General features: G+C 38.0%; 1 protein-coding gene and 1 pseudogene across 11 annotated transcripts in view; one reads left to right on the forward strand and one right to left on the reverse strand.

The window, feature by feature from the left end:
- Positions 1 to 24,829, forward strand: part of ULK4 (unc-51 like kinase 4) — a 749,242-nt gene that overhangs the window by 275,192 nt on the left and 449,221 nt on the right. For all 11 annotated transcript variants that reach the window (XR_013162830.1, XM_077129714.1, XM_077129713.1 and 8 more), the window contains 3 exons: positions 2,644 to 2,695; positions 2,795 to 2,936; positions 15,729 to 15,821. Coding sequence is in view for 10 of the 11 variants with exons in the window: in XM_077129714.1 (XP_076985829.1) it covers positions 2,644 to 2,695; positions 2,795 to 2,936; positions 15,729 to 15,821 (287 nt within the window). In the remaining variant the exon portion in view is untranslated. The remainder of the gene's footprint in view (positions 1 to 2,643; positions 2,696 to 2,794; positions 2,937 to 15,728; positions 15,822 to 24,829) is intronic.
- LOC143657962 (large ribosomal subunit protein uL23 pseudogene) lies at positions 8,119 to 8,615 on the reverse strand (annotated as a pseudogene).

Genomic DNA, 24,829 nt, shown 5'->3' on the forward strand with positions numbered 1-24,829 from the left:
TTTTCTTGTTTCTTGCCCTGCCTGTATGGTGCCTATTCCTCCCGCCCCCGCCCAGGAGGGTCTACTTAGGTATTATAGATCCCCTTCAGATTGTCCCAGACCAAACTGGCCTCCTCTCAGGAGGAAAGAGTCACCTGCATCTGTTTTCCCTGTGAGTGAGACTCAGCAGGTTGAAAGACTTTCCTATGAGACTTTTTGGACTCTGTGTTTTTTCTATCCTGCCCGGTATGTGGCGCCTGTCTACCTGCGGTTCCCAGCACCATAAGGTGATGTGGTACCTTTAACTTCAGGAGACTCTCCCTGCTGGGGGTGTGGTTGAGACAGAAGAGAGGTTGCAGGCTGACTTTCATCACTTCACTTTTCCATACCCTGGGTCTGAATTCTTTGAGGGAGGCTAGGCTGCAGGCAAACATTCAAACTAGCCTAATTTTGCCTATACCTGGGACATTTGAAGCCTTAGAAGCCCTGCAGCTAGTATCCAAAGAGTAGTCAAGCCATAGAAACACAGCTACAATAAAAGAAAAATAAAAGTCCTTTTCAGAGCAGCGATCCCATTTCCCCGGCTCTGCCAATCAAGAGCTTAAGTTTGTATGTTGCTTTGGTATCTCCATGTCCTATGTGACCCCTCCTTTCCTTCAGGGCCCAGACCCTTTAAAGTTGTGTGCTATCTGATCCAAAAAACCTTTTTCTTTTTCCTTTTTCTGTCAGTCCTGCCCTCTCTGCATGGGGGCAAAAACCAGCACCCTCAGCTTTTACCCGAGGTTCACCTGCACTGGGGTCCTATTTTTAGTAGTCAGAATTTGTTAATTAATTCCACAGTTGGAGCTTGGTTGTGCTCAGCCCCTGCTGCTGGTAAATTCTCTTTCCTATCCCCTCTGGGAAGCATGCTGACGGGCACCGGCTGCCATGGCTTGGGGAATTCATGGTTCTGGGTGGGCTCGCAGCTAGTTCAGCTGCGAGAATGCTGTGTGTCCAGTCGCTGACATGGCCCCCACAGTTGTTATGTTCTGTTCCTGGCTATTTACTAGCTGCTCTGGAGGGCAAACTAAATCCCACACCTCACTGAGCCACCATCTTGGCCCTGCCTCCTCTAGTTTATTTTTAATTTTTATTATTGTATCTTTTACCCCCTTAATTTGTTATGTTTCTTTTTAAACTTTCTGATTCTTTTTTTTGTTCACACAGTATCTTCTTAATATACTTTAGCTCTATGTCCACCATGAGTTTATTTCTAGCCATACTTTCCTTCATCTACTTGAATTGATTCAGATGTTTGAATTTCTTAGTTGTTCCAAATTCTTATTAGTTGTTCCAAATTTTGTGTCACCTCTGAAGTTTTAATACATTCCCTTGACTGAGCCATATCTTCCTGCTTTTTAGTATGGTTTGTAATTTTTTGTTGATTTCTGGGCATGTAATTATTTTTACATGCTAACTTTGAAGGTCGGTTTTCCTCTTGCATGGGGTTTTATTGAAGATTGGCTATGTAGTAAGTGTCTTCTTTGATGCTTGGTCCAACTTATTTAGATCTGTAGAGTGGCTTGTTTTTTTTAACTGTTTTGAGTTTCTCAGGTTTTCTGCACCTGATTCTTACCCTGGAGATGCAATAGAACTTTTAGGATTGCCTTTTCATGTGCAATGTTTCACATTCAAGGGAAAGCTCCCATTCCCATATTTCTTCTCTAGGAATTCTGATCTGTTCTGTGTTTTGTGCAGAATTTCCTTCCCAGCTCCTATCATTTTTTTTTTTTAAGTTTTCTCCATCCCTCAGTGTCCCATTTTTATCACACTTTTATATTCTGAGACCTGTTGTGCCTTATAGCAGTGAAGTTCCTCCCACCCCTACCCCCTTTTTTTCCATGAAGCTTTTCTACCTTTGGTTATGTATCCTTTAGGATATCCCATTACTCAAAGAATCCTGTTTTCTGTTGTTGTTGTTTTGTTTTGCTTAAGTGACCCTGGAATTATAGACTGGATTGAGTGTGTGTACCTCTTGCCAGCAATTCAGCAGGGTCTCTTATTTGCTGGGGGCTCATTTGTATGCAATCCCTTTTCTGCCATTTGTGTTCTACTCTGAGTCTCTGTGGATTTGGTTCCCTGTTTCTGGGTTTGTGTAGGATTCTAATTTCTGTTGTGAATTAGGCTATATGGTCGGAATCCATGGCAGTAGGTCCCTGGGCCATGCTGCCCTGTGCAGCTCTTAAGCTGTACAGGACTGAGTGAAGCTGTATAGGACTGAGTATGGGGTTGGGGAGCTCCTATCTTTTTTTTTTCCTTTTGCTTTGATTCATCAGTTGTGCATCCTTCTCTAGTTCCTATTGTCTTCCAGAGTTCCAAGCAAGCAGGATTTATATTTTTATAATTCTTTCTAAGGGAAGATTTTTCCATGGGATGTCTTAAGTCACCATGTTGTGATATCACCTCCCTCAATTACGTTTTGGGTTTAGAACTTTTTCAAGAATTGAATGACCTTGGTGGTTTATTGAATTCCATTATGGAGAATTTAAATCCGTGATAAATTTAGCTGTTGATTTTTTTTCATTCTTCTCATTAATAATTCTGTGGGTGGAAAAGGCACAGATAGTTCTTTATAAAATTTTTTTGTAGAGATTTGAACAAAGTCTTTTATATCCTTTCTTTTAGGTTGCTGATTATATCCTGCCACCCTTGGTCTCCTTGGTTCAAAGCGAAAATGGTAAGTATGCCCACATCAACAATAATTTCATCAGTGATGCATTCTGTTTTCATTCTGTCTCCATGTATTCACATTCTTGGCATTTTATGTTCTTTCAAGTCGAGTGGAGGCTCTTCAGCTTGCGGTTGCTCTCAGAAACCACATCTCTGCTCATGAATCAGGAGGTTGGAGATGAGAAGGAGGCGAGTCTTAATTCTGACAGCAATCTTCTGGCTCTCTTTAGAGATGTCTTACTTCCTCAGTAAGTATCATGCCACTGCACTGATACCCAGAAGTGTTGGATGTCCAGGATGCCTCTGTCAAAGCAGGTCTGGTGATGGGGGGGGGGGGTGAGTGTCTCAGTGTCCTCATATTTAAACCCGTGTGCTTATGAGCACTCCCTCTAAGAACATTTCTAGAAACAGAGGTTGTAGCTGGTGTACTGCTTAGAATCCAGAAGCATCTCAGCCCATTTTCTCAAACATCCATTTAGAGCTTTGTGTTCTGTATTAAACATAGGGCTCTGAGGTTAGGCATATTTAAGGTAGTTTATGGTTCAAGGGCTGAGGTTTACTATTCGAGGTCAACATTGCAGGACAATGGGAATATAAAACAAGCTTTTCCTGGCCCTACTCAGAAAGAATAGGGATGGAAGGAAGTTCCCCCTCCCTCTAAATTCTTGGCATGAAAGTTAAGTTTAGTTACAAACAGGAATTTTTTGGAGAGTTGAGGGGAGTGTAACAGGTAATGAGTATTTGTCAGCAGAAAGAGCTTATTTTTTTCCTTTTAATCTATTCGCTGTCATGGCAAATACCCACTGGGGTGCCAACTGACAGTACCCAATTCAGGCATTTGAAACCCTAAAATGGTACCTTATAGTTTAAGGAATACTGTAAATTTTCACAAACATGTATCATTTAGGTTAAAGAAAAAGTGTAAGCTCTATGCCTCTTAAGGAAGATGCTTTATAACATTAAAGCTAGGTGGCTGTCCCACATTGAGAAGCATGTGTGACCATGGCTTCCTTCAAGGCTGGGGCTGTGGCATCATTCAGCTCAGCAGATTTTCAAGAATGGCAGCTTCATCAAATGCTGCTCTGTATTTGTTCAATTCCGTTGATTGGTTATTGTTTAAAAAATAATAATTATCACAATATAGAACCCAAATCTAGTTACATTCTGATTTTGACCAATGTTATGAGTTTGAGCTTTATATAAAAAATTAGTACAGATTACATAACAAAAGAACACAAAACTTAAATTGTCATTTGTGCTGCCGTTGCTGTAGATGAAGCACTCAACCAGTCTTACCAGGTTTAGGAAGATATGTTTTATGCATCTAATGTTTGTCAACCCTTCTACTATCTGATTAGAAGCACATCTTGATCCCTAATGGCTTGATTTATAGGGTCATCATTTTTTCTTCTTGTGCTTTTGCAATTGATTTCAGGGTGAGGGCTGATAAGGAATATATGCAGTAAGATTACTTTTGATATCCACAGTAAGAGTTTTAGACCTTGTCCTGTTGAGATTTCTAAGTGATAAACTATCAATAAATCTATTTGCTATTGCATTTTGTTGTACATGTCAGTGTGTATTTATGGTTTATACTTATGTGGCTAAATGAAAGATCAGAACCTTCTCCCATGGGATTAATTAATATATTCAGTCCCATTTTATGCTTCTTTACCCATTTATGCATGATAATATGCATCTTTCTGACCAGAAAATACCTAAAATAAGTTGGTTTTGTATAAACAGTGGTTTTTAAAAAATATGCTTTGGACATTTGCTCTCTGAAAACTTGAGATGCATTTTCCAGGTTCTGAAAAGTTTCTCTACAATAAGGACAATTTTTGTCACACTAGGACTTCACAGTTAGTATGTTCATACCTGTGCAGATCTGAAATAAAATTACTTTATGTTTGAAGTCTGCCAAATTTTGGAATAGTTTGTAAAATAGAAAGTGTTACTCTATAATTCAGTCCTCCTCGTTTTAAAAATTTGAGCTGGAATAAATTGTATGCATTACCTTTAATATGCATCTTACCATTTCCAAGATGAGGAATTAAAGAAGAAAATAGAACTAAACCACATGGCAGAACAACATAAGGAATGTAGGTGAATTCAGGTTTTTATTACAAAGAATTGGAAATTGTCCCTGGGATGTGGTGTGGGATGTTTTCTAGTGTCATAGACTGATTATGTTGTGAAGCACAGGTCTGGGCACTGCATCTCAGTCTCTAAGCCTCCTCGGTTTTCCCATCTTTGGAATGGAGATAAAAGTACCTATTATCTGAATATAGAGGATGTGAAGATAGTTGGGAAGATTAAATAGACTAATTTTTGTGAAACAGTTCAGTATCTGGGGCATTGTACTGCTAATAGTAGTAAGTGCATTATTATTAATTATTATTATCAAAATGAAGATTATAAAAGTACATAATTCATAAATAATGCTTATTGTGACTACTTGACATATATAGTAAAGGCTCAGTAGATGTCATATAAAATTTAAAGACAATGGAATCTAAAGAATGTGTCTATTTCTTTGACTCTAAGAAACTAGAAACTGTGGCTAAAAGTTTGGTCTTTGAAGATAACTCTTGGTAATTATAAGAAGTTGAGAAATGCTAGTACATAAAATTCATGTTCTCCATTAACTATGTAAAAATAATGACTTAGGAATTTTGAAGTTTACAGGATTTATAGGAGGTATATTGCGGCTACTTTAATTTGGCAAATAGGCATATTAATGTTGATACTTATTCTAGTCTGCTAGCTGCTGGAATGCAATATACCTGAAACAGAATGGCTTTTAAAAAGATGAATTTAATAGGTTGCTAGTTTATAGTTCTAAGGCCATGAAAGTATCCTAATTAAAACAAGTCTATAGAAATGTCTGAGCTAAGGCATTTGAGGGAAGATACCTTGGTTCAAGAAGGCTGATGACGTTCAACGTTTCTCTCTCAGCTGGAAGGGCACATGGTGAACATGGCAGCGCCTGCTGGCTTTCTCATGGCTCTACCAGAAAAAGGACTCTCCAAAATGTTTCCTGTCTTAAAGGACTCCACCTTCAGTGGGTGGAGACACACCTTCATGGAAATCATCTAATCAAAACTTACCACCCACAACTGGGTGGGTCACATCTCCATGGGAACAATCAAAATGCTCCCACCCAGCAATATTGAATGAGGATTAAAGGACATGGCTTTTCTGGGGTCCACCACAGATTCAAACTGGCACAATACTTTTAATTTTAAGTTTTAATCCTTCTTTGGCCTTTGAAACACTTGGGGGTAAAGCCAAGGTGACAGCCTTTTCATGTATGTCAGGCTCCCCAGTTTTCACATTGAGGTTGTGTTAGTGAAGACTATTATTTTATTTACAGGCAGAAACACCCAACTCTAACTTAATAAAGAATTTATTTACTGATATAACTGAGAAGTCAAAGACTTGTGCTGATATCCAGTATAGCTGGATTCAGGGATATGAATTACTCTATGTGCTTCTTTCTCACTATCTCTCTATTCGGTCTTTGCTCTCAGACAGGCTGTTTCCATTTGCTAGTTAAATGGTTCTGGGTGGGGTTGGGGAGGCGGACATTCCTGAGAAAGAGTGGGTGGCTTTTCTAATACCTTTGGCAAGGTACTTGGGGGGACACTAATGTGCTCTTATTAAGTACACCTTGTACTTTGAATTTTTCTGACTTCCTGTTCTGCTACCAGCTTGAGAAAATTCTCTGATAATTAAAGTTGTTAATAATGTCTTTTGGAAACCTCTGTCTTGTGTCTAGAATGTGACATTTGGTCCTACCCCTAACTTGAAGTGCCACTCTCCTGCCCTCCTTCCCTGCTTCCCCTCTTCCTTCCTTCCCTCCTCCCTCCCTTCCCCTCCTTCCTTCTTCCCTGCCTTTCTTCCAGGTAGTTAGAATGCCAATAACATAACTAAGTTATCTGTATGATTAATGAGAAAAGATTTTACTTCTGGGAATAAAGATACCACATATACCCATCTGATTTTTATTCAACTTGAGGGACAAGATTTAAGGGGTCATGTGGAAGAGAAAGGCAGTATTTAATGAAACTTAAGCCTGTATTAACCTTCCTAATTAAAATCAGCACCTCTCAGAAGTTTATATCAAAGTCATTATCAATGAAATGTTAGTACTAAAATAGTATTCTGCTCTTTGAACTTTTTTTTTCCCTGAGAATTGTTACATAAGGTGAGAACATTTCTCTTTTAGTATTTAACTATAAATGGGACTGTATCCTCCACTTGGGAAACACATTGCTATTTTGGGAAGGAGAAAATTTTAGTATTCCTATGAATGTTAAGTAATCTAATTTGTAGTATATTAGATAATTGTGTATAATGCAGTTTTAGACCCTTCCTTTCTTCTCCTTCCTTCCTTTTCTTCATCCCCTCTTTTTTGTTAATTCATTCAAATTAATATATGAATGACTTCCATGAGCCAGGTGCTAGGGATACAGTGGTGAACAAGGCTGAGTCCCTGTCCCTCAGGATTTTGACATTCCAGTGGGCAAGACAAAGTAGGAAACAAATACCTGAGAGAATTCCAGTTAACTTGCAAATTCACTGTGGTAGTTAGGTTCAGGTGTCACCTTGGCCAGGTGAAAGTGTCTAGTTCTGCTGCTGTGGACCTGAGCCAATGGCATGCGAATCTCATCTATCACTGATTACATCTGCAGTCGGCTAGGAGGCGTGCCTGCTGCAATGAATGATGTTTGATTTAATTGGCTGGAAGCTTAAAAGAGAGAGCTCAACGTAGCACAGCCCAAGTTCAGCATACTTCACCTTAGCACTCGCAGCTCAGCCCAGGCCTTTGAACATGCAGAAAGTAATCACCCCTGGGAAAGTTGTTGGAACCCAGAGGCCTGGAGAGAAGGCCAGCAGAGATCACCCTGTGCCTTACCACGTAAGAAAGAACCTCAGTTGAAAGTTAGCTGCCTTTCCTCTGAAGAACTACACGTTTTTAACTAAACAAATCCTCTTTTATTAAAAGCCAGTCTGTCTCTGGTGGGTTGCATCCTGGCAGCTTTGGTAGACTACAACATTCACTGATGAAAAATAAAACATGAAACAGGTAAGTGATTAGAGAGTAATGGAAATGAAGGTGGGGTTGGTTTAGGTAGAGTAGTCTGGGAACACTTGAAGTGAGATAGCAACCATGGGAAACACTTGCCATGCAATTTGCCTTTTGATAGACTGGATGCTGTTTGCTGAAATATTTTACTTTTTGTATTTTCTTTTACTTTGAGAATTTTTTTTAATTGAAAAGGATCATGCTGATTTAAATGTGCATACAGTATTTTTTAGGACATTTGAGCATTCAGCATTTCTCTCCTGAGGAAAATGAGTACTGCCTTTTTTTTTTCCTATAGTCAAAAAACATATATTTAGAATTTGCCAGCCGTACTCAGTTTAGATGATTCCAGTTTTGTTGGCAACATCCAAAGCATCATAGTCAGCAGCCAGTCAAACATACACCTTCTTCTGTCCTTTTGGCCTAATCAGAGTGTTGACCTTGGCCACATCAATGTCATAAGCTTCTTCACAGCCTGTTTGATCTGATGCTTGTTGACCTTGACATCCACAATGAACACAAGAGTGTTATTGTCTTCAGTCTTCTTCATGGCTGATTCAGTGGTCAGAGGGAACTTGATGATGCCACAGTTGTCAAGCTTGTTTCTCCTGGGGGCACTCTTCCGAGGATATTTAGGTTGTCTTCTGAGACGCAGTGTCTTGGGCTGGCGGAATGTTGGTGAAGTGCAGATCTTCTTTTCTTTGTGGCTGTGAACACCTTTCAGTACTGTCTTCTTGGCTATCAAAGCCTTTGCTTTGGCTTCAGTTTTGGGAGGGCCAGGAGCTTCCTTCTTCGCTTTCGGCGCCATCTTCGTGAAAAAAGCACCTTTCCTTTTTATAATTCTTGTGTGACCTATAAGACCATCGTGTCCATGATGACTTCATAAATTATTAAGACTTTGTTTTTCAGACTCTGAGAATGTATTCCTTGCAAATTAGAAATTGTCATTTAAAAATGGATTCTACTAGTGGTGAGACTCTGGTAGTGTTCTATGTAAATGATATCATCAAGAGGCATGATTCTCATGCTGGTGGCTCACAGGATATTGGGTGGTTCTTTTCAGTCTCTGGTTTGTATCTCTGTCTTTTTAAGCCACAGAATTCCAAATTAAATTAAGTATTAATTGGCCATGTTTGATGGGACTCAACATAGAAAGGAGTATTTTATTTTTAGCCTTTCCTTAGATAATTTTGCAGATAAAATTCAACTTACAAATACTTTTTTTCCGTCAGGAAGAAGCAGCATAATATTTTATTTTGTTCACTTTACTTAATCCTCTTATGATGTTTTGGATCTATACCTCAATTAGTGCATGTAGTTACAGTGTTTTGGGGGTGTCGTGGGCAGGGGCAGCGTACAACATATGGACTCTAATTTGGGAGTTAATGTTAGGTATTAGATAGATGGATAAACATTGTTTGATCCTTCTGGATGAGAATATTCCTACTGTTACAGTGTTTGGATTACCCCTCAAGTGTTACTTTTTTGAAGATGATTCCTTTAGCCTTTAAGGCCTTCATAAGCCTTTAAGGCCTTCATAATGAGAAATTACTGCCGATCATATTGAAGAAGCTAAAAGAGGTTGGAGCTGATAATCTGAGATTATATTTACTATATATTTTGAAGATTTACCTGTCTTACTCTCACTTAAAAATAAGTATATCTGTCTGTCCACCCATTTCTCCATCAAGTTAGGCATCCATTTAACTATTTACATATTTAGAATATCTGTGCATGCATGCAAAACAAGAGACAATCACATAGATTCTCAGGCAACATAAAATTACAAGTATGGAAAATCCTCCAGATATCAACATTTATTTGATTTATACTCTATTTCATTTCATAAAGTTTTGAAGTTAACTCAGGATGTACCTAGTTCAAATTTTGGGAGAGACTGTAAAGAAAATGCCAAAAGAGAGTAAATTGTCTACTTTTGTTATAGCAATCCAGGGGAAGGGATGAATTTCCCCGACCACCTCTGTCTCATCTTTAACCCCAACGCTTTTCTTTCCTCTAAGCTGTCAGGCCTCAGATCTGTCTTAAATCTGTTAGATTTGTATTTTGATACACATCTCATTCCTTTGCTCAGAAACTTTTAGACTTGTAGACTGTAGAAAATAACATTAGCAGTACTTACCCAGCCATTCAAGGCTGTATTTTGCTTTTTGCCAACTGTTCTATGTTAATAGCTTCTTGTTCATCTATGTGGTCTCTTTGTTCCTGCTTAGGAGAGTTACTTAGTACATTCTGAAATTTCTTGCTTAGACGCTCTCCCTCCTCTCTTGCCCCCAAATATCATACTGTAAATATTTATGTCTGTATGAATATATTTATTTGCAACTATTTTATAGGGTATCTTTTTGTCTACTGTATAGATATACCACAAATTTTATTTAAACAATTCCCAGTACTAGACATCTAGGATTTTCCCAGTATACTATTATATATTATCCTGTGAAGACCATTTATATAGTTTTATCTTTGAATACATCTTTATTTTCTTTCATTGAATCTCTAGGGATGAAAATTACAGTATCAAAAATTATCTTTATTTTGAAGACATTTGTTATGCTTTGCCACATTTTTTTGCAAAGAAGATGAACAATTTACATTACCAGCTTCCCTTAATGAAACTGCCTATTTTATTGCCTTCTTGTTAGCTCGAACCTACGTTCCTTCAGAATTAATGAAGTTGACTATGTCCTGCCATGTCTCTTGACCATTTGTATTCTGTTTTGTTAGATATTGCCCGTTTTTCTTGTGGGATATCTATTGATGTGCAAGAGCCTGTAACACATTAAGAATATTACTCCTTTATACCATACTTTTGTAAAATGCCAATAGGGAAAACTGTGTGTGTGTGTGTGGGGGGGGGTGGTATATGAGAACTCTTACTCAGCATGATTTTACTATAAGCCTATAACTGTTCAAATTGCTTAGAAAAAGGTATAAGGAGTATTACCTCTTTGTTTTACCAACAACAATAATTTTTCCCTCTTTTGGTTTGTTTCTTGTGGTTTGGTCATTGAGAAAAGAAGTATAAGTATTTTTCTTACTTGTTTTTCATTTGGTATTGTGCTAAAGAGGCCCAAGATTATGTGGATGTTTTTTACTCACTTTGATATTCTAAGGAAGTGAAACATTTTTCCTTAAATTTTTAACTTACTGGGAATGCATTTTCATAAGATAAGCCTTAATCATTCAGTGTAACTCTTTTACAAGATTATTCTTTACCATCTAATATCATATGCCACCTTTTCCTTTTGTTCTGTATGTGAACAAAATGCTCCTTGGATATTCTGCAAGTCATTGCTTTCCCCCAACTTCCCAGAGGCAATCCCACTGAGATGTGGCATGTGTTTGCAGCTTCATCCCAGTAGAACTGCTCTGTTTCTGGTATGGTGCCCCCACTATCACCTTCTTGCAGCTATTGGGCACTTCTCTTCACTTGGCTAATACTATGTTCACATCCCTCAGGATAGCTTCTCATGGTAATCCAGAGTTATTTGGATAGCCTGTTTCAGTCGTCTCCAGCCCACCTAAGTGGGCACTGCACACACCTGGCACTTGACTCAGTGGAGGAAAGTCCTTTTTATTTGAGGATTTGAAAGTGAAAATGAGGAAGCAAGGACTATCTGTTCCTTAACGTCTCACCTTGGGGTACCTGAATATGTTATTTTTAGGGGTTTTTCTCCTTTTTAGGATTAGATATGGATTTAGTACAAATGACTTTTCCTGTCTGGGTTTCAGCTGCATTGGCTCCTACCAGGGCCCCTTGGTCAGGGAGGATCCTCCTGGTGGGAAGGGTCTAGGGACCCTGGGTGGGATGCTGTCTGCCTACCGTGATCTCAGTCTACAGCCAGGTCCAGGACACCTCGAGTGCTTCTCTCCCCATCCTCCCACATGGGCCAGCTTTTTCACTGGCCGCTCTCTCTGAGAAGGTTTCAGGAGTTGGAATTTACCACTATTTGCTAATTTTCTGCCACTTTGCATTCAGAGAAGTATGGGATCCAATTACTATCAGCTCAGCCATTTTTATCTCTCTTCGGAAGACAAACTTAATAAATCAAAACATTCTTTTGACTGAATCATGGTAATAATTACAAAGTTAGCTTTGATTAAACTAAAATACACAATCTGTATTCTAAACATATCCATTATGAATTTTTCTCTTCTTTTTCCAAGGGGAGAAAGCAACCGTATTCTTTGGGAAGATTTCCATGGATGGACTCATGCAAAGTTCATTGTTCTCTCCTTGATGTTCTCAAGGTTAAATAACATCAACCAACCTCAACTCATTTTGATTTCATTCAGGTTTCATCAGTGTTTTCTTTTTAAATGTAGAGTCTGCATAATTTTTGTTAGGTCTGTTTTTAAATTTTTATATTTTTTAGTGCTATTGAGAATTTTTAAAATTATATTTCAAACTAGTTGTCCACATTTTCTCTTGTGCTTTCCAAACAAGCATGTGAGCTAATAGATCACGTAGGAAGCTTTTTATAAATTCGTAGGCTTGTAGCCCATTCTCTCATTCAACTATGCCTGGGAATGGAAGAAGGGAGACTGGTTAACCAGGGTATTTGAGCACCTCATCAGAAACCTCCTATCCCCATTTCAGTTGAGACTCCCTGGCTGGGTTCTATGAGTCTTTCTAGTGAATCATTGAAACTGAAGGTGCTCTTGGGGACCCTTGATTCAGGATGCTAAGAACTTTCTATATCACAAGGATGTCTGGAGGGAGGAACTAATCATCTCTCGCTGGTATACTAAGAGTTATTCCTTCCTTAAAAAAATTAAATTTTATGTAAATTTTATCAAACACATTTTTTTCACCAATAAATTGTTTTCTTGATTTTTGTTTTATTTATATGACAAAATTTGCTATTTGATTTATTGATGTTTATTATTTTGTTACTGAAATTAATCATACTTGGTTGTGCTGTATTTTTTCTAACATACTGATGTCTTAGGTTTACTGGTATTTTATTTACGAGTTTATTATGAGTGTTGGTATTTTGTTTTTTATCTTTGTCAGGCACGACTAAATCTTTTAATTAGCACGATTTAAAAATATTTTAAAGGAAAGCTTTCTAAAATATGGTATTTCCTGGCTCCTTAAGCTAAGCACTGTGCCCAGTTTAACTTACTCTTAATTCACCTTAATTCATTTTGAACCTTATAGTGTGTAATGGGCCCTCGGATCCCACTGAAGTAGGCACAGTTTCTTTTGTTAAATGTGCTCCAGACTGCTCTCAGCTACAGTTCTTGGGCTTGATTTCTTTTGTTTTTCCTATGCTTTCAAGTCTCACTTCTTATAGATCTCAGGTTGCATTCCTATAATTGTCCCAATCCTCCTTTTACTTGGCTCCTTTTTAATGACTGTGGGCTTAGAAACCACAAAATTAAGCATGTTATATAATGGTTTCAGAAATGAGAGTAAATAGGTTCTGAGTAAGAGCCTGGGGCCGTATTTTCTTGATGAAAAGCATTTGTTTGATGTCACGGAGTTTTAAACATGCATTTTGGATCCTTAAAGGTACATTTTAGCTGTTGGCTTTTCCAGAGAGTTAAGTAGTAAAGTTTGTTCATGTATTCAGCCATTATTTCAGATGTTCATTTGACATTTATTTATTGAGCATCAATGCAGTACTGTATACTGGCTAGCTAAACCTAAATAGGGAAGGCACAGTATATAAACCCGCTTTTGCCTAGCAAATATCATGTGAGAGGTCACTTTTTTTTTTTTAACAGAAAGAAAGAAAAAAAGAAAAAAAAAGAAATTAACACAACATTTAGAAATCATACCATTCTACATATGCACTCAGTAATTCTTAACATCATCACATAGATGCATGATCATCGTTTCTTAGTACATTTGCATCGGTTTAGAGGAACTAGCAACACAACAGAAAAAGATATAAAATGTTAATATAGAGAAAAGAAATAAAAGTAGTAATAATAGTAAAAAACAACAACAAAAAAAACCCTATAGCTCAGATGCAGCTTCATTCAGTGTTTTAACATGATTACTTTACAATTAGGTATTATTGTGCTGTCCATTTTTGAGTTTTTGTATCTAGTCCTGTTGCACAGTCTGTATCCCTTCCGCTCCAATTACCCATTATCTTACCCTGTTTCTAACTCCTGCTGGACTCTGTTACCAATGACGTATTTCAAGTTTATTCTCGAATGTCCGTTCACAACAGGGGGACCATACAGTATTTGTCCTTTAGTTTTTGGCTGGACTCACTCAGCATAATATTCTCTAGGTCCATCCATGTTATTACATGCTTCATAAGTTTATCTTGTCTTAAAGCTGCATAATATTCCATCGTATGTATATAGCCCAGTTTATTTAGCCATTCTTCTGTTGATGGACATTTTGGCTGTTTCCATCTCTTTGCAATTGTAAATAACGCTGCTATAAACATTGGTGTGCAAATGTCCGTTTGTGTCTTTGCCCTTAAGTCCTTTGAGTAGATACCTAGCAATGGTATTGCTGGGTCGTATGGCAATTCTATATTCAGCTTTTTGAGGAACCGCCAAACTGCCTTCCACAGTGGTTGCACCCTTTGACATTCCCACCAACAGTGGATAAGTGTGCCTCTTTCTCTGCATCCTCTCCAGCACTTGTCATTTTCTGTTTTGTTGATAATGGGCATTCTGGTGGGTGTGAGATGATATCTCATTGTTGTTTTGATTTGCATTTCTCTAATGGCCAGGGACATTGAGCATTTCTTCATGTGCCTCTTGGCCATCCATATTTCCTCTTCTGGTAGGTGTCTGTTCAAGTCTTTTTCCCATTTTGTAATCGGGTTGGCTGTCTTTTTGTTGTTGAGTTGAACAATCTCTTTATATATTCTGGATACTAGACCTTTATCTGATATGTCATTTCCAAATATTATCTCCCATTGTGTAGACTGTCTTTCTACTTTCTTGATGAAGTTCTTTGATGCACAAAAGTGTTTAATTTTGAGGAGCTCCCATTTATTTATGAGAGGTCACTTTTGTTGTGGAAACTTGATGGAGCCATTTTGAGTTTTAGTCTCTGGAAATATTTTTATTTGGGAATTTAAGGTATTAAATTACAAGAATGCTATGCAGTGAAGAGATAACAGACCTAAGACTATCCTTAGAAAGGTCTTCTTTCAAGATTGGCCCTTGGCTGGTGTCTGAAACTTGGTTCTCTGAGCGTTCCCAGTCAATACTTAACTCATAAGAATGGCTTACTGTGCCTAGACTGCTTGTCCAGCTGAATTCCTGCTTTCCTTCCAGGAGTCTAGAATTTTGATACATGTTAGACAGAGGGTATCTATGTGACTAGATCCTATAAAAACTTTGGTCACTGACTCTCCACTGGACATCCCTGGGCAGAAGCATCATGGACAAGTTGCTGCATCTGTGCTGCTAGGGAAAGAGTATGCTCTGTTATGACCCCTCATGAGAGGGAAAGAGCTTAAGGAAACCTGCATATAGATTCATTTAGCCTCTACTTGTGTCTTTTCCCTGTGTGATCCAGCTGAGTATCCTTACTATGTTGTAATAAGTCATAGCCTTGTGTATACCTATATGTTGAATCCTGTGAATCCTTCTAGTGGATTCCTGAACATGGGGGTGGCCCTGGGGACCAATGACACAAATGCCAAATGTTTACTTATCTATTTCTCTGTGCCAGCATCATTAGTAATTGTTTTACATGGATTAGCTCACTGAATTTTTGCAACAGTATCCTATAAGGTAGGTCAGTGTCATTGTCATTGTCATCCTTGGACAAGTGAAGTTTTATGTGTTATGTACACTGTGCAGCTCCATAGTTTGTAAGCTTATTTTGGTATCTTTTTTCCCCAAATGTTTGCACCTCATGGTATATTATTTCTGTTGTTCAGAGGAGGAGTGGAATGTGGAAAATCACCGAGTATTTCTTTAATTGTCTTTATCATTTCAGATATGAGCACATCCTTATGGAGCCTGACCCCGTACCATCATATGCATTGAAACTGCTCGTTGCCATGACTGAACACAATCCAACCTTTACCAGGTACTAGAGCTTCAAATTTCTTTTTCTGATTTCTCATCTATAAAATGAATTTTCACTGTTCTGGAAAATGTTGCTAAAGATGATGAAATTCCAAAAGACCAATGCTGAGCTGCTATAGTGGTGATTTTTCGTATTTCATGGGCTCTAATATCTGTCATTTACACTGTTGGGACTCTTGCTCTCATTTTTATCCCTTATTAGCATTTGCAAAATACTTTGGGATGCTTTAGAATGATAAATTCTTTAAAGACCAAAAGCTAACACACTTACTTTAAATATGTCAATTGGTGCCACTTATTGTACTGAGCAGTTGTTTGTTAAACCTCTATAGTGGTTATAGACTGTTACTTGCTACCATTTTATTTAGTTGACATACTTTTTTGTTAAGTAGTATGCAGGTTTTGCCTTTATCAAAGGTAACTGCAGGTGATGATGCCAAGTTGTTTAGAACTCGTTGCTAGGAGAATGGCAATTGCTTTCAGTCTTGAAAAAAAGGGTTTGTCCGAGAGAGCATGCAGGGCCACAGAAGGGGAAGAGAGGAAAAGGTCATTCTTGTTTTTAAGTAAGGAAACTAGGTGTGGTAGTTAGATTCAGTTGTCAACTTGGCCAGGTGAAAGCACCTAGTTCTGTTGCTGTGGACATGAGCCAATGGTAGGTGAATCTCATCTGTTGCTAATTACATCCGCAGTCGGCTAGGAGGCGTGTCTGCTGCAATGAGTGATGTTTGACTTAATTGGCTGGTGCTTAAATGAGAGATTGCAATGTAGCACTGCTAAGCAGCTCAGCATTCCTCATCTCAGCACTAGCAGCTCAGCCCAGGCCTTTGGAGATGCAGAAAGAAGTCACCCCGGGGAAAGTTGTTGGAACCCAGGGGCCTGGAGAGAAGACCAGCAGAGACCATCCTGTGCCTTCCACGTAAGAAAGAACCTCAGTGGAAAGTTAGCTGCTTTTCCTCTGAAGAACCAACAAAATAAATCCCCCTTTATTAAAAGTCAATCCATCTCTGGTGTGTTGCATTCCGGCAGCTAGCAAACTAGAACACTAGGTTTAGTTGTTCAGGTGATGTCTGAGGATCTTTTGGAATTGGGTACTATCTGTAGATGTAGTACATCTCTGGACTTGTTAGTTGGTCTTTCACAAAGTAGTAAAACACATGGTCCCTACCATCTTGATTTTATCTGGTCTGTCCAACCACATAATTAACTCTATAATGATTAGAATCATTACTATTGTTAATTTTGAACAAAAAAGGCTGTTTGTAAAGAGTATCAGTACTGAACAAAAGGTTGAACAACCAAAGCAACCTTCCTGACAGGTGTGCCAGAGCACATGGGTGTGCCATGACTGGCTGGGTCATGGGGTGCCAAGATCTTTGTTGGCCTTTGGGTCATCCCAGGCTGGGCCTGGAGCACATCCTAGGCAGGTTACTTTCTGCTCTGAGCAGCCTCATCTGTTTCAGAGGATTGTATGCAAATATTATTTTGTATTCTCTGTGCCAGGTTGTGAAAAATTTAGGAAGCTGTAAACTAATATCCTTTCTATTCTTGCCAATTCTAAACCTTGTGTTTCTGTGACTTTTTAAAAAGTCTGACCAAAGAGCCTTCTGAATACATCACTCAAAAGGCGCCGTTCTCTGTCATTAAAGAAGAAATTTAATTCTAAAATGTGAATATTAAAATTGAGTAAAAATTCTGTTGACTTTAGCTTGTGCACGTGGCTTTTTTCTCCTCTTTTTCCCCTTCTTGTCAATTGTTTATTAAATTCCACAGAATTTCCTCACATTGAGAGGAAAAAAACCTAGTGATGTAGAAAAAATAAGTGATGGCCTATATATAAACTTTTTTGTTTTAAAAATGATTGAAGATTATGTTTAAAAGTCACTTTACTTGTTCTTTTCTTTTTTCTTAAGAGGTGGCAAGTAGAATTCAATGGATTAGTTTTATAAACTTTTTTTAATTGCTCAAGTAATATTTGAATATATCATCTTTCTATTTAATTCTAACAATAAAAGTAAGAGGTCCCTTTGATTTCCCCATGTTCTCCAACCCCAACTTTTTTTTTTTTGGCTTCCAGTGGTGTAGTTTTTATTATTTTGGTGTGTGTTCTTCCTGAACTTTTTCTGGGTATTTAATTCAGTATCTACATACTGAAATAAATAGCTTTGCTTTGTGATGGTTGAATGTTGTGAATCGTAGATGTTATCATTCCATATGTATTTTCCTGAAATTCACATTTTTATTTAACAGAATGATTTATAGGTCTTTCCGTATCAGTTTTTAGTCACTTTTGCCAATATCTTTGTGATACTAACGGATGAAAATGAATTTCATTTTATTTTACATTCGTCTAACTACTGGTAATGGTAAACCTCTTCTGATATATATATTCACTATATTTAATTAAAATGTAAAATGTGCATAACTTTAAATGTTCGTTTCTTTTAAGTATTGTAGAGAAAAGCTCACATATTCACAAAGATTTTCAATGAGACGTGATTTTTTTTTTTAATTTTTTTATTAATCAAAAAAAAGAAAAGAAATTAACACAACATTTAGAAATCATTCCATTCTACAAATGCACTCAGTAATTCTTAGTATCATCACATAGATGTATGATCATCATTTCTTAGTACATTTGCATCGATTTAGGAAAAGAACTAGCAAAACAGCAGAAAAAGATATAGAACGTTAATATAGAGAAGAGAATTAAAATAATAATACTAATAATATATATATATAAAGGAAAAAGAAAAAAACAAAAACAAAAGATACAAACACACAAACAAACAAACAAAAAACCATATTTCAGGTGCAGCTTCATTCAGTGTTCCAACCTAGTTACATTACACTTAGGTATTATTGTGCTGTCCATTTTTGAGTTTTTGTATCTAGTCCTGTTGCACAGTCTGTATCCCTTCAGCTCCAATTACCCATTATCTTACCCTGTTTCTAACTCCTGCTGGTCTCTGTTACCAATGATATATTCCAAGCTGATTCTCGAATGTCGGTTCACATCAGTGGGACCTTACAGTATTTGTCCTTTAGTTTTGGGCTAGACTCACTCAGCATAATGTTCTCTAGGTCCATCCATGTTATTACATGCTTCATAAGTTTAGTCTGTCTTAAAGCTGCATAGTATTCCATCGTGGGTATACGCCACAGTTTGTTTAGCCACTCGTCTGTTGATGAACATTTTGGCTGTTTCCATCTCTTTGCAATTGTAGAAAATGCTGCTATAAACACTGGTGTGCAAATGTCCGTCTGTGTCTTTGCCCTTAAGTCCCTTGAGTAGATACCTAGCAGTGGTATTGCTGGGTCATAATCCATTCTGCCATTCTATGTCTTTTGATTGGGAAATTCAGTTCATTAACTTTTAGTATTATTACTGTTTGGATAATATTTTCCTCTACCATTTTGGCTTTTGTATTATATATATCATATCTGATTTTCCTTCTTTCTACACTTTACTCCATACCTCTCTCTTCTGTCTTTTCATATCTGACTCTAGTGCTCCCTTTAGTATTTCTTGCAGAGCTGGTCTCTTGGTCACAAATTCTCTCAGTGACTTTTTGTCTATAAATGTTTTAATTTCTCCTTCATTTTTGAAGGACAATTTTGCTGGATATAGGAGTCTTGGTTGGCAGTTTTTCTCTTTTAGTAATTTAAATATATCATCCCACTGTCTTCTAGCTTCCATGGTTTCTGCTGAGAAATCTACACATAGTCTTATTGGGTTTCCCTTGTATGTGACAGATTGTTTTTCTCTTGCTGCTTTCAAGATCCTCTCTTTCTCTTTGACCTCTGACATTCTAACTAGTAAGTGTCTTGGAGAATGCCTATTTGGGTCTGTTCTCTTTGGGGTGCGCTGCACTTCTTGGATCTGCAAATTTAGGTCTTTCATAAGAGTTGGGAAATTTTCAGTGATAATTTCTTCCATTAGTTTTTCTCCTCCTTTTCCCTTCTCTTCTCCTTCTGGGACACCCACAACACGTATATTTGTGCGCTTCATATTGTCATTCAGTTCCCTGATCCCCTGCTCAAGTTTTTCCATTCTTTTCCCAATAGTTTCTGTTTCTTTTTGGAATTCAGATGTTCCATCCTCCAGTTCACTAATTGTAGCTTCTGTCTCTTTAGATCTACCATTGTAGGTATCCATTGTTTTTTCCATTTTTTCTTCTTTGTCCTTCACTCCCATAAGTTCTGTGATTTGTTTTTTCAGATTTTCTATTTCTTCTTTTTGTTCAGCCCATGTCTTCTTCATGTCCTCCCTCAATTTATTGATTTGGTTTTTGAAGACTTTTTTCATTTCTGTTCGTATATTCAGCATTAGTTGTCTCAGCTCCTGTATCTCATTTGAACTATTGGTTTGTTCCTTTGACTGGGCCATATCTTCAATTTTCCGAGCGTCATCCATTATTTTCTGCTGGTGTCTGGGCATTTGTTTGATCAGATTTCCCTGGGTGTGGGACCCAGCTGGTTGAAAGCTTTTTCTGTGAAATCTCTGGGCTCTGTTTTTCTTTTCCTTCCCAGTAGGTGGCGCTCGTGGCGCTTGTCTGTCTGCACGGCAGTCGCCCGGGAAACCGCGCGTGGAGACGGGGGTCGCTGGCCGCCACGGCTTGGGAGAGTGCCTGTCCTAATTGCCCAGCTGGCCCGAAACGCCAAGCGTGACGGGAGGGCCCCGCTATCCAATGTTCCCAGTCAGACCGGGGAGCCACGTGCGTGGAGGGGACCCCAGTCGCCAGCCGCCCCGGCCGGGAAAACGCGCGCCCCTCGGGTATCTCACCGCAGCAGATTCTCCCTGTCCGTTCAGCTGTTCCAGAATGGGGTACGCTGTCTTTTTGGTCTCTGTAGTGACTCTGGGAGCTGTTTCGTATTGTTTCTGTTTCTTTAGTTGCTTTTCTGGAGGAGGAACTAAGACCCGTGCATCTTACTAAGCCGCCATCTTCTCCGGAAGTCCTCTGAAATTTTCTTATACCGACAACAGCAAGGACAGAACGCTAGCATCTGCGTTGCTCACCTGTATGATCTTATTAACCTAAGAACCACCTGAACTAGATTTTTCCAGGCGACATCTGCTGGGCTCTGCAGCAGTAAAACACAAGCGGACGGCACGTTTCAACGCGGAAAAACAATTGCACCTCTCCGCCCAGCCACACCCCGGCTGAGGCGAGGCAGCAGCCACAACGGCTCCGGGGGTCGCGCGAGACGTGATTTTTAAAGTGAGAGAAATAATTTAAAAAATTAAATTGTTATATAGCCATAATACAGAATACAGAGTACCACTTTAAAAGGGCAAGATAAATTTTCAAAACTGTTGTAGGAAAATATTCAAATCATTTGTTAACTGACAAACTACTTTACTATTTTTTCTGGATTAGCTGCTCTGTTCTATATATCTGCTTGCCTTTTCTTTTTTTTTTTTTTTTAGTTATGCATCACTTAATTTATTCTTTTTCACATTTTCACTCTGCCACAATAACAATTTTAGGTCACTTGTGAGTAACTTTCTTTTTGCCTATATAGGTTTTTTTTTTAGTTTAAGAAAACAAACAATACACCAAGAACCACCAAAAATGGATACTTTAGTTAGCTTAACCATATGCATATTTTTTTTTTTTTTTTTTTTTTTTTAAAGGAAAGACAGAGAGAAGGAAGGAAGGATAGAAGGAAGGAAGGAAGGAAGAAAGGGAAACATTTTTAAACATTTTCTTGTTTTATTGTATTCTGTTTCTCCGTTTTTTTGTTACATGGGCTGGGGCCGGGAATCGAACCGAGGTCCTCCGGCATAGCAGGCAAGCACTTTGCCCGCTGAGCCACCGCGGCCCGCCCCATATGCATATTTTAATAACGCATCCATATAATCATTGTAAAGCCTGTGTTTGTATAGTAAGTTTCATAAGCCAATTTAAAATTAATTGCCTTTTCTTTTGAAACATAATGTTAAAATAAGACTTCTCAACCGTCAGTTTTGGCCAAGTCTTCAGAGGCCAAAAAGAAAGTGATAAAGGTCAAACCTCCCTCTACTCCCCTACTGCCATTGTAGATCACCCAGGCCCTGGAGAACTGTGTGCAACCTGCAAAGGCCATCTGCAGGAGTGATAGGCGAGAGAAAAGTACCAAGATAAATAAGACTTTAGTGTTTTCCCTAACTGAATTAAAAAAATATATATTTCAAGTATAATAGAATTGTTGAATGGGTAATAGATTTCTATGTGGGAAAAAAAAATCAAAACAATATAAAAAGGAGGATACTGAGAAGTATTGCCCTTTTCCCTGTCCTCTTTGTCCTTGACCTCATCCCCTCTGGTTAATTAGTTTTGTTCATTTTATGTTTAAATACAGACAAATACAAACATGTATTTTCTCATTTCTTCCTTTCTAACATACAAATAGCGTGTTATATATGCTTTTCTGCACCTTAATTTTTTCACTCAGCAGTATACCCCTGAGATTTTTTTCCCATGGCAATACATAGAGAGCTCCCACATTGTGCTGTACAGTGGCAAGGTCTTTCATTGTATGGGTATAGCATTCTAATCTTGTTTTTGCAAACAATGAATAATCTTATACACATCATTTTGTACATGTGCATGTACATCTTCTAGGATAGCTTTATCAAACGACACATGCATTTGAAAAAAATTTAGATAGGATCAGATTGCCTTCCATGGGAGTTCTAAAATTTTGTATCTCCAGAGGAAATGTTTGGGGATGCTTGGTTCCCTATAGCCTTATTGTTAGCTTTTGTTGTTACAGTGTAGAATTTTGCCAATCTGATAGGTGAGTTAGATTATGTCAGTGCAGTCATAATTTGCATTTGTTTTTATCATGAGTGAGGTTTAATATTTTTTCATATGTTTAAGGGCTGTTTGTGTTTCTCCTGCTTCTCTTGGTTTTGCTCATGCCACTCTTCAGACTAAAACCACTGTTGCCTGGTGTTCCATTGCATAAATACACCATAGTCTCAGAATCCATTTTACTTTTAACAGATGTCTGGGTTGTTCCGATGTTTTGCTGTGACAGATAGTGTGGAATATATTCCTGTGTGGACTCCTTGGTGAGACTGTGTGCTTTGGTTTCCCAACTGCTAAAACAAATTCCATACAAGGGCTTGGCTCATGGTTTGGAGGCTGGAGAAGTCCAAAATCGAGGTATCAGCAAGGTGATGCTTTTTCCTGGAAGACTGTGGTGCTTTATGGCTGGCTGCCTGCAGTTCTTGGGACCTTGGCTTTTCTCTCACTTAGCAGTTCACTTGGGAATGTCCTCTCCTTTCTCTTTCACGTCCCATTGACTTCCAGCTTTTTGTTTCTCCCTGTGGCTTCTCTTTTTATGTCAGAATTCCATTCTGCTTATAAAAGACTGCAGTAATCAGGAGTAAAGCCTAACATAATTCATTTGGGCCACACCTTAACTGAGTAACATCTTCAAGAGATCCTACGTACAATGGGCCCACATGTACCGGAGTGCAGACCAAGGCAAAGAACATGTTCAAAGTAGGATACACAATTTAATCCACCACAATATGTGTCTCCATTAGAAACCCATCCGGGAGTAAAAATGCTGAGCCGCTGAGCTTGACCTCCCTCAGCTCCAGTAGATGCTACTACCAAGCAGTTTTCCATATTAGTTGTACCAATTTCATTTCTACTGGCATTGTTTGAGAGGTCTAATTGTCATGTAAGCTCTTTTAAAAGTCAGGTTTGTTGAGGTATAATTTACGTATAGTAAATTTCACCCTTTAAGATACACAATTCTATGAGTTTTGACAAACATAAACAGTTGTGTAACTACCACCATAGTCAAGATAAAGAGTATTTTCATCATTCCAGAAAATTCTTTTGTGGCCCTTTGAATGTTGGCTTAAAAAGTTCCTTTTCCCTGAGGAATGATATAACCAGACTGGTTTTATATTTTAATTTTTATGATGTTGTTTTTCAGGGTTAGTGCATGAACATATTATAAAAAATTCAGTATTAAAAGGGTATACAGAGCGATGCCAGAGGACCTGGGTTTGATTCCTGGTGCCTGCCCATGTAAAAAAAAAAAAGGGTATATAGAGAAGAGCAACTCTTCTTCCAAAGAGAAAACCACTGCTCCCCTTTTTGGTGAATGTTATTTTTTTCACATAGATATCAGCATGCTGTCTATACCATTTTACACCTCTTTTAATACATATGTATCTAATAGATTTATTAAGATATAATTCATGTAACATCTGTACTTGTTTTTTTAGCAGACACGTTATGTAGCATTTTATGATTACTTCATATTTATTTAACAAGTCCCATTTTGGTGAACATGTTTTTTTCTGTTTTTGCTATGATAAAACAAAGCTGTAATTAATGATATAGGTTATTCATCACCTATGTGAATATGTGTAGGATAATGAGAAGTAGAATAATTTCATCAAAGGATATGCAAGCCATTAGTGTCAACTTGGGATCTTATAAAATTTCTAAAGCCCTAGTTATACCGCAGACCAATAACTTACAATCTCTGGAAGCAGGACCCAGGCATCAATAGTTTTTGAAGTCGCCTAGGTGATTCCAATGTAAGAACAAGTTTGAGAACCAATGACCTAAATATTTATAAATTTTGAAAGGTGTTGCCAAATATCTGTCTATTTAGGAAGTGCCAGTTTAGTCTCCACCTGCAGTGTAGGAGAGTGCCCATTTGTGCCAAACCTTTATCATGTGAGTGTATATGTGTTTGATCATAGCCATTCTGATGGGTGAAAATTCTCTCCTTGCTAATCATTTCTAGTTTCATTGCACTGTGATCTGATAATATTTTTTGTTCTATTTCTTGTTTTTAATACTTGCTTTCATTTGTGGCCAATATGTGTTAAATTTTTGTGAATGTTCCTCATTCATTTGCTTATTGTATCCTAAACAAAATAAACCTAGCCCTGAGCCAGGGTGTCACCCCTTATTTTGACACTTACTTAAAGTGGAATTCATTAAGCCCTGAGATCTTTCCCATTGACTTGAGAGTAGTAGTTTTTAGGCA

This window comes from Tamandua tetradactyla, chromosome 15 (assembly GCF_023851605.1).
Source record: "Tamandua tetradactyla isolate mTamTet1 chromosome 15, mTamTet1.pri, whole genome shotgun sequence".
NCBI lineage: Eukaryota > Metazoa > Chordata > Mammalia > Pilosa > Myrmecophagidae > Tamandua > Tamandua tetradactyla.